We start from the raw sequence: 10,794 nt of genomic DNA, 5'->3' as shown, positions 1-10,794 counted from the left end.
CTGAAAAGAAATGCACAAAGTTACCAGAAGGCTCACTGCAGTACAGCTTATCAAAAGCAAGACTAATTTTCAAGCCATGCACTTTCTTCAGCTAACAGATGTTAGATGTCTCCAAACAGTTGTTTGGAGACTAAATTGCAGTTTTAGACTATAGGATTCTAAGCAACTAATTTTTTTTTTTTTTTTGAACATAAGCTTATATATGAAAACCTACTTTACAGAGAGCCAAAATTTGGGAAGTTAATGTCCAAGTAGATTGGGACATACATTAAATGACTCCAGTCTTCTGGAATTTTTATTTTTAAACCTTAAAAATGTAGTTTGCCTTCTGCACCCTGTCAAACCACTTGAAAAAAAATCCTTATTTTCCCCACAAAGTGTATTAGCAGGCTAAAGTGCCATATTTTACATAATACTATTTCTGAGAAAAGTACAACCTATTTTAGCCATAATGTTTTACCAATGTCCTAGAGAAACAGAGGAATAATACGCTCTTTTCCCCCTCATAATTAATACAGTGATTATAGCCTACACAAATATCAATATAGTTGTATTATAAAAGCTTAAAAAAATACCTTAGAAAAGGTGGTTTTATAATGCCATTCATATCAGGTTTCTGTAAAAAAAAAAAAAAAAAAAAAAAAAAAAAAGAGTATTTATATATATTTGCAGAAATTTGCTACGGGTAATCTTCTCATTATCCTCTGAAGAAAAGAGGCCCTGCCATTAAAAGAAACATCGAGCCATTTGGAGTAGTAGTTGTGCAGTTCAGGTCAACTGGGGAGAGGCAGTTGGAGATCTCAGAACATCACCATTAGAAAGCTAAAGATGCACCAGCTGTCTGCATGCAGGGTGGAGACTAGAAGCTCCTTTAAAACAGTGTTGCTGTATCTGTTTTTTTTTCAAGTTGAAGATCCTCAGTCACCTGTCTCTGTTCTAGCTGGGCTAGACTCTTTTTTATAGGTTTATAGGTTAACTTTTTAATCAGTTAAAACAGCAAACAAACTTGCACTGAAACACAGTCATCAACCAAAAGAAAAAAGGCAGACGTGTCTGTAGTACAAATATAGCATAATTTATAAACTACTGGTTGTCACAGTGAATTGCCAAAACTGGACTTTAACACTGGACTTGGAGCAGCTTTTATACACAGAGAGCACAGGCAGCACATCTTCATACAACTGTAAAGTCCTGAAGTTTAAAGGCAGGAGCCAGCGTAATGACATTGTTAAAAATTAAAAGCCGGAGGTGAGAGCAGATTCTCATCTGTATTATATAGTTTTTACACCACTACCCTGTTTAGCTACTGTTGCTTTACAAAATACAAGTTCAGATATCTCCAGTGACTTTCTGGGGTGGTGATGGTGGGAAACAATAACAACAAAAAAAATGCAAGAAAACAACTGATAATATACGTAGATAGTTTGCATTGTTTGTATGAGAGCAATGCTACAAAAACGAGCAATAGTTTTGAATAACTCTTGCTAATATTTCATTATCATTGCACTCACACTTAAATGTAGGATCTGAAAACACCTGTTTTTATAGCTAGTTTGCACTGTACTTTTTGTGATGAGATGTACTGTATTTTTGTGAAGTTACAATAACCCAAAAGATGGCAGTGTTGCACTGTGACAGCATTACTACAGCATGCAGTGTTTCAGATGTGCTAACATGAAGGACTATTGCAAATATAGTTGGCAAGCCTGTTGCATAAAGCAGAAGTTTTGGCAAACATCTAATTTCTACTTTTTTTTTCCCCCCCCTCTCCTCTCCAACTTGTAGTACTGTGAATGTTACCACTTATAGAATTTGTATATTTTGAACTGCAACCTAACTGCATTGCTTCTAATAGGTACCAGATAAAGCTCAAAGGTGATGGAAAAAGTTATACTTACTAAAGTGAAAATTTGAATAACACATTTGTGCATGTAGAAGCAGCAATATGCATTTGCCTTTTATATAGCATTTAGATTTGTACTGATCATTTGATCTGTATGCCCATGTTGTTGCTAATACTTAATTGAAAATTTCACTGCTAAACAAAGGTCTGTAAGCCTTTTCTTTTTCGGTACATCATCTGTTGTACCAGTAGTTCCTAGATACAGTGTTCTTCACCTGTGTCATGGTGTCTTGAAATCTATATTTATTCAAGACTTAATTCAGCAGCATTCTTAAGCACGTGCTTAGCATGTACATGAAATTGGAATCACATCAGTTGTGACTAGCATTAGGCCTATAGTTATATACTTTGAAATAACATCTGAATTACATGCTACTTTTTTTTTTTTACTGAACACCAGCCATCAAAAACTTAGCAACTACTAAGTCTTTTTAGATTGAACTATTCTGTATAAAACTGTTCTACGTAACACACCACGAACAATTTAAATTCTGTCGTATTTAAACCTGCAACTTGCAAGAACCATTCCTTATCTTTCCTGAAAGAAATCTTTAGCTATTATTCTGTGTATTCGCAAACAAAAATAAGATGCCTCAATGAATCATTTTGTGCTTCCACATAAAAGATGCTGTAACTATATGTTTCACATGCATACAAATCCTGAACTAGTCTACAAACCAGCCTGGTGTAATGTTGAGCTTATTTCCAAAGCATCATGGTGGGGTAGGGGTGGTGACTTGCACAGAAGCAGGAAAGACAAGGAAGTTCTGCAGCTTTTCAAAAGAACGAAAATAAATAGTGCTTATGGAGCCGAATCCTTTGGTGCAAGCGGAGCAACGCTCCTCTACACCTCTTTTTTTGGTCTAACAGGTAAGAATCATGGGATCACAGTAAACATACACATGATGAGATATGGGGTACCTCAGTAAAAGTAGTAATTAGCTTATGCTCTAGAGTGCCTCAGTTTTTGGAACTTGCTTTCCCTGTGGAAATTTAGAATCTGAAAAAGTTGGATTCATCTTCCACGCCCAAAAGACTATAAGCTCACTCCGGCCTCCAAAGAGACCAAATGGTTCTAGTTAGAAACCTGTCCTAGTCTATCAGTGAAATGATTTGCCACTCAAGAGCTCTTGGTTTTTTCAGCGCAACAAGAATGCTAGTCCATGAGCCTTGCATTTATTCATAAAAATCAAAATGCAATAAAATGAAAAAAAAACCCCACTTTTCTTAAGGTGACTGCTCTTGAGTGCTGCCAGAGGACAGTTAGTCATATAAAACACAGCAGCGCACTGAGACAATTTAACAGATTCAATAATTTTAAAGCTGTACAGCAAGTCACCTTTTACTTGCCGGAGGGCAAAGAACTCACTGTACTGCTTGCTTGGCAACTTTCACAGGCTAATAGATCTTTTTAAGCCATCACTAACGTAATTACATTTGAAGGACATGTTGCTCTCATAGGTCTCAACTGTAAGCCATAGAATAAATGAAGCAGTGTGTAAATCTGACATTACATGGTTGTTACGGCTCATTGCTTCTGTATCCAAAAATGTAGATGTTACTTCTTGATACTCATTTCATGGATGTGAAAAGCTTTATTCTCCTAGAAAGAATCACTGCATCACATGAGCCCCGTGGTGTAGGAAGTTATTACTGATAAATAAAGCCACTTACTGAGATGTGGATTGAAATATACTACATTGAAACATATATGCTGATATTAGAGTGTTCTGACAAAAATCAGCTAAATTTTTAATAGAAATTCTTAGAAAAAAATAAAAACCATCCCAAAACATTACTCCTCTAGTCTAAATGGGGAAAGATCTCCGTAATGAGCAGAGAGCTTCCCACCTCCCTGTCAAGCAACTTTCATTCTCTTTATTATGAACTTAATCTTAGCTGCAGAGCATATGGTTCATCATTCATTTCGAGGATCACAGATTTTCCGTAACGAGTAGTAGTAGCCACCTTTTACTTTCTTACTGGAGAAAAGATACCTTTTGTTTCAATTGCTATAACTGCAAGAGATATTTTGGCAGTGGTTAGTAGATACGTGTATCTATCTGTGTTATACCTATAGCTGTTCTCCTGACATAGCTGTACAGTGGCTTTACAAAGCCAAATTCAATATGATGGAACTTTTCTGAAAGGCCTTTATAGCTGAACCTCTAGCACGTCTCTACTTTTTTTTTTTTTTTTTTTTTTGTATTTGCAAAGTCAAGATCACATGCTTGACTTAAAAAAAACCACAACTCCATGATGCAATTACAAAAGAGTATTTCTTTGAAGATGCCAATTTACTCAAGAAAAAAAATGAATAATTTTATTCCCTTCCCCCTATTTGTTAAAATTCTTTAATGGTTTAAAATTCACATGTTATTTTCAGACAATGAATATGATTTGTGCATATCGGTTGCTGGTGTCATACTGAGATGGTAATGTTTTTCTATTATGATGTCTTGGATGTTATTTATTTTTGTTATTATTCAATGTTTCTATTTTACTTAAATTTTAAACACAGTACATTCTCTACATTTGTGAATACAACATAAAAACACTTACAAACCCACAAATGCCTAATACTGCTAAGTAAAACATGCTGTAAACATACTTGAAATCCTAATAGCAGATTAAAAAAGTAGAAAGAGAGGAGACCTTTTTGATAAAGACCATTATTTTCTGGTGCCTTGCCATTTTACAGAAGATCAAGTACTGTTATATACATTGTGTCATCCTCTGAACTTTCAATTTTAGCAGTGACAACTACATAGAGATATATCTATATAGATATATAGATATATATCATAGTAGATAGATATATCATATATATATCATAGTAGATTTTTTTTTCCAATCAGATTACCATCATCTTCAAAAGATCAATTTTTGAAGAAAGTCTCAGATACACTTATCACCACTAAGTGCACATCAGCAAAATATTTATTTAGGTATGCAGCAAGAGCAAGACTAACATAATCAGATTAATCATTTCCTAACTTTCAACTTGAATCACTGTTTGAAAGCTTAGTGGCAAAAATACCAGATTTATATAACACTATCTATTAAAATAACAAAAGTATTTCTACTCATCTGTAATTTCGCTTAATATAGACTTCCATTAGTACATCCATCCCTCAACTACCTCCACAAAAATAACATCAGCTTTCACGGAGCTGTGTAAAGTGTTCCTGAACACAGGATTTAGGCTACTTCAAATCCCCTGGCCCCCTACAGCTTTAAAGTCACTTCAGATGATGGATTTGTACTGCCTTCCATGAGGATTCGTTCCAACATTTCACGTACTCCATTACAGAAAAGTTTTCTCTGTTATTCAGAATAATTTTACCTTCTTAAAAAAAGAAAAAAAAAGCCTCCTTGTCCTCTTAGTTATACCCCTAAACATTTCCTCTCCCTTCCTGTTACTACAAATACAGGGAGTGAAATGCCAAAAAGTATGATACATCTGAAGAAAGCCGCATCAGATGGCCACTGAAGTCAAGTACAGGTAGACCAGCTAGAATATTCCATGACCTCGTTGAAGAGCTCAGTTCAAGAGTTCAGTAGTAGGTCAAGAAAAGTAAGCAGGGTAGAACATTTTGATTCATGGTGTCTGATTACTTACAGGACCCGCACTTTCTGGTCTTTCAGCTGGAGCTTTAACAGCAGGAACTTTGGAAGACTCCATTCTCTTGTCTGATGTTGAACCTGTTTGCAAGGACCCCAGATAGTCTGGCGGTGGGAGGACAACACCACCTTTTTCTGCAAGATTTACAGAACTAACACTTCTGATTGGTGCAGGGCTGCAAGATATAACCCAACAAATAATATTTTCAGTATTAATACAATACATCTTTTGCCCTTTGAAAGATAGATAGCTTTAGTCCCAGGAAAGCACAAAAAGTGAATGAGCTGAAATTTAATAAAGGCACAGTTCCACTGCAGTCGGTAAGACTGTAAGAAGTCAGAGTGATGCTAGTTCTTGGGTCCCCAGATAAGCATTAACACATGATAACGTAATCAAGGCATCATACTACAAACTGTTAGAAAGTATTTATTGTACATGTTGCTGCGCAACAAAGAACATGAGCAGAAAAGCAACGCTTTCAGTAAAGGTTAGAGAAATTTAAAGATTTGGGCATTTTGGCAAGTCTCATCCAAAACGTTACCTTGGCACTGGTACAAATGCTTTTTCTTCCGCTGGTTCTTCTAGTGGTTTTGTATACGAAGATGGAAACCATCCTTTTCTGTAATGGGAAGAGATTTCCATTTCGTATTACATAAAATTGGACCTATCTTTTAAAAGACAACACTGGACAGAAGAGTAGGCTCAATGAAGCGAGAAGATTCAAGATTTAAAGAGCTGGCTTTTGATGATACCAAGTAAGTGTGCAAAGTTTCCCTTAAATCAGGGCAATGATTTACCTTACAGAAGGACTCCTCCAAGTCCCCAGTCAATGACACCGAGCAAAAAGGTGGGAAAACATTTACCCATATCTGCTAATAAAACCTGATAAGAGGCATTTGTCCTTCATGTTCAAATTGGGTAATATATTATCTTTCTTACACTTTAGTTGAGTCATGTTCCCCGTAAAGCCAGCCGTCCTTTTCTTCCGGTACAAGGAGTGTGATGATATCCCCCTGTGCAAAGCTAAGTAATGTCTTGTTATTTCCAGCAGTATGTGGGAAGATTGTCTTTACTTTTTGTCTTTTCATTATATTCAGTCCTGTGGCGACAGAAGTTGAACGTGATAAACTGGCATCATCTGAATTCTCTGTCAAAAAGAAATACCAAAATTCAAAATTAACCACACATTTACAAAGCGAAATACAATTAGTTGTTTAACAAAGAAGTAGATTACAGAATACCAAAGTGCATCAAACCCTGACTTTGTATTGCTTTGGTATTGACTTTCTCTCAGTTATCTGCAAATGTCTGATTACTATGAAGTCCTTAATAGCATGTGTATTTATACATACGTGTACTGTCACAGTAACATTGAACCAATAGACATAGAAGTTATATAAATTTTAACTGCTGCTACTGCTTTCCTCTTTTGGCATAGAAAATGCTGAATGCACAGGTTCGTAGAAGACCTTGGTCTGAAAATTTTCCATTCTAAAAAAAATATTAACCGTTTACGTAGTGTAAGATTTCATTTTCAAGTGTGCCTAGTACTCAACTTCAGTTCAATCAATAAGTTGCAGATACTTGGCACCTTGGAGACACTAGATGTTTACCAGAAGACTACTTAAAGGAGGTCTTAAAACTCTTATGTTGACCAGTACAGTATATCGTAAAGGTATTTTTAAGCAAGAAATGCTAAAATTGCTGTTATCCCACTGAAGATTTCTGCATTTCTTAACCTTATGATCTAGATACAGATTGTTCTTTCTTTCCTTCCCTATAGCAGAGGAAATCAAGGATTAGTATTTTTAAAAACTAATACAATAAATCTCAGTGGGATTTTGCATTTCGGCAAAGAAACAAAAAGAGCACGTTCACTTTTTCCCATAGGTATTCCTCCCCAACTGGTACATGCTCTTAAAAAAAACCCCCAAGACTGCAATGTTGGTTTATGTCTGTGTGCACTGAAATAATCACTTAGAATATATCTTGCTCAAAATCAGAGCGCGTCGTCTTCCGTTATAGTGGGAATCTTAAGAGCATTTAAGCTGAGTTAATTGGGAAGGCCTGGAAAGTGATTAAAACAGAAGCTGCCTATCTTGACCTGCATTTTACTGCAAACAATCATTGCCTTCATATGACTTAAATGTTTCCTATTGGGTAACTAATACATAAACACTTTGTAAAGACCATTTTCTACTCCTCTATATCTGCTGGAATTCAGGCATCGTATCATGTGGAAGTCAAGAAATCCTATGCTAATTCTCAGTGTTAAGTCACTTCCACTTATATAGGTCTGTAACAAAAAGACACTTACCTGCTGAATTATTTAGTCTTTCGGAAGATACCGTCGAAACCGTTGCAGGGTTGTTAAACATATCAACTAGCGGACTAGTGTATGCCCTACCTGTAGGAGCAGGGGGCACTTTTGATGCATTTTCATGTTGAGAATAAAAATCATTTCCAAGCTAGAATCACAGAAACAAGATTAACACAATACTGAGTTGACAGTGACATCTTAGATATATTTGAGTATTGCTTTCTAGAATTTAATGTTGCAAATAACCTAAATTTTTATATATACAGACCCTTAAGAAAGTCCTTGTGTTCCATCTAAATTGTTGATAAGAATAGTTCATAGGAGGCTTCTGTCCCTTGACAAATGTTTATTAGTGGGAGTGCTATGAAAACCCCCTTTTCCACAGCACATTCATACATGAGTAACTTTCTAAAAAAATCTGGGAGGTTAATATCATTTAGAAATTCAGCAGCTAGTGGTAACACAACATACAAATAGGTGACATTTTGAATTCAACCTGTTCTTTAATATGCTGTAATAAGAATCACGGAGGGAGGAAAGAAGAGGGTAAGAAAACAGAAAATACCATTCTGTTCAAGTTTTCATGTTGAACTACTGAGTATGTAATCACTGTAATTTGCAGATAAGAATATTGGAAATGGAGTGGCTAGAAAAAAAAACGTAGTCCTGAGACTGGGCTCCGTAAAGAGAGTCCTACGCACCCCCCTGAAAACTGAGCCTTGTTTGGATATATGCCTACTATACTGTGTGTATTTCCAGTACTAGGGCTTCAGTTTAATCATCTTCCTTTCATACAGAACCCCAGTATATTCCAACAGAGGTACAGTACAGACTTGAACCCAAATGCTCAAGAAGAAAAGAAATTAGTGAGGCTAATCCATTCCCATCCAGGAGACAGCACCTTTAAGCGGCAGAGAATGACATACATACCATGGTGTTTCTCTCTATCATTGGTGAAGGCTGTGGGGTTCCTGATATTGGAGTGGAACCAGGTGTCCTTATTTCATCTATCATAATTTTAACTTTTTCGGGCACTTTTGTGGCGTCACTACAGATTTCCTGCCAGCCGGGCAGCTTAGAGTTGAGGAAGTCTGCACACTGCATCCAAATGTAAAAGGTATTAGCCAAAGCTATGCCGCCGTTTCATAAAAATCACACAGAGCTATTTGCTAAATTTTCATTATACCAAAATAATATAACCTCAGTGAAATGACAGTCTTTTAAAAGGCTTACGTAATTAAATAATACCTCTTCAAAACAAATAACATGATAGAAAGACTGTCCTTTTTCAGGTTTAGAGGTTGGAAGTATTTGATCAGCCCACAATTTTTTCAAAATATCATTTAAAAAAGTCACAGTAATCTTTCATTGTTGCTACAATACATTTAAGAGAAAACATTCAGTTGAAAACCTTTTCTGTGAACTGATCACGACAGAGTTTGTCCAGTTTGACGTTGTTCCTTGTGCCCATCTTAGCTATTTCCGCCTGTCAGATCAACATCCTGCAGGAGGTCCTGAAGATCTTCTGTATGATTATTAGACTTCAGGAGTTTTACTTCTGCTTATCTTCATGCCACTGACCTGAACGTGATAGAAGTTCATGTGCTGAGTGAAACCGCAGTGTTTATCCACCAGAAAACAGAATCTTCTTTTTTCTTCAAGGAGAGCTTCTCTGCAGCCTTCTGCAATAAATCTCTGAATATCACTCTGCCGAGAGCTCACCGTTTCCACATACTATACAAAAGAAAAAGCATACACCACCTTTTGAGTTTGATTTCATACTCTACCCTGTTACTGAAGTGAACTCCAAAATCCTCAAAAAAGCTTTTGGAAAGGTGAGATGGAGCAGGGTGGGGCAATAAGAAGGCTCTACTCCTTTCACACACACTCTTTCTCCTTTCATGCACATACTTAACTCCCCTGTCCTCCTCAGGTAAGTATATACGCTTATTATAGGTGATCAATAATCTATTTAGAGGACGAAAATAAAACTCAGTGAAATAAAACAATAAAAAGTCTTTTAATCTCTGAATAAAATTCCAGAGCAAATAAGACTACGTCTTCAAAGCAGTAGCAGGTGAGTGGGCAATTTTAAGGCCATGGGTGTTCTTTAGTTAGACTAATTACCTTCATCTACTTCTGCTTCATAGCAGTTATATTTACCCTTACAATGAGGTATAGATTCCTCATAGCTTTGTGGAGAGGAGAGCATGAGCCACTAAAGAGACTAAAATGTAGTTATCTAAGGTTATCAGCAAAGTTCACAGCTAGGCTATGATTAAATGCCAATCTCTGAATTCTCAATCTAATACCTCAAAAAAAGAACTCACCTTCTCCTGAATGCAGGTTAAAAGACAGGTAGTAAGAAATAAGCTAAGATTATTTATGTTTGCTGGACCTGGTTATAACCGATGCTTTCTTTGGAAAGAAAAATACAATAGAAAGATATAGAGAAAAAAATATAAAAACTAACGTGAAATAAAGATTTCGTTTGTGTGACTAAAAATACCCATGACAAATATTTTCTGTGAAACGCATGGCAACCAGAATATGACTGTTAGCATTTCAAATCAAATTTCTCTTCATTACCTTCCCATTTTCCATTTCGCCTCAAGATGGCAATGGTGTTTTAAGATCAGTAGGAGAGGTGATAACAGAAATTGTCATGTGCCTACATTGGGAAATAAATTTAGAGCAAATTATAGCTGAATTTGCATAGCATAGCTAACTCCCTGTGTAAGCCTCTGCATAAACATTTAGTCACAGAGCTGCTTTGAAAAAAATGTAGTGGTGGTCAAGGGATTAATCCTAGAAACTGAAGCAGAAGTCTCTGGATATAAACAGCACTGCAGTCCAAAGCTTGATTTCAACTGTAATACATACTTCAGCGCTGCCTTTAAGACAAATAGACTTTGAGAAATCAAAAACATCATGTACTTTGAAATT

The 10,794-nt window shown here is 36.1% G+C and overlaps 1 protein-coding gene and 1 long non-coding RNA gene across 2 annotated transcripts in view; one reads left to right on the top strand and one right to left on the bottom strand.

The window, feature by feature from the left end:
* BAIAP2L1 (BAR/IMD domain containing adaptor protein 2 like 1) overlaps window positions 1-10,794 on the bottom strand; it is a 44,095-nt gene that overhangs the window by 2,175 nt on the left and 31,126 nt on the right. Inside the window, exons 7-13 of the mRNA XM_068908811.1 lie at window positions 9,430-9,582; window positions 8,779-8,946; window positions 7,846-7,996; window positions 6,468-6,675; window positions 6,070-6,147; window positions 5,526-5,703; window positions 576-616 (exon numbers count right to left, since the gene is read on the bottom strand). Coding sequence (XP_068764912.1) covers window positions 576-616; window positions 5,526-5,703; window positions 6,070-6,147; window positions 6,468-6,675; window positions 7,846-7,996; window positions 8,779-8,946; window positions 9,430-9,582 — 977 coding nt within the window. The remainder of the gene's footprint in view (window positions 1-575; window positions 617-5,525; window positions 5,704-6,069; window positions 6,148-6,467; window positions 6,676-7,845; window positions 7,997-8,778; window positions 8,947-9,429; window positions 9,583-10,794) is intronic.
* LOC138061098 (uncharacterized) lies at window positions 5,567-6,609 on the top strand. Its single transcript, XR_011134740.1, has 3 exons — window positions 5,567-5,664; window positions 6,114-6,283; window positions 6,475-6,609. It is a non-coding gene; the product is annotated as an uncharacterized lncRNA (long non-coding RNA).

Source organism: Struthio camelus, chromosome 15 (assembly GCF_040807025.1).
Source record: "Struthio camelus isolate bStrCam1 chromosome 15, bStrCam1.hap1, whole genome shotgun sequence".
NCBI lineage: Eukaryota > Metazoa > Chordata > Aves > Struthioniformes > Struthionidae > Struthio > Struthio camelus.
This window is presented reverse-complemented; position numbering and strand designations above follow the sequence as displayed.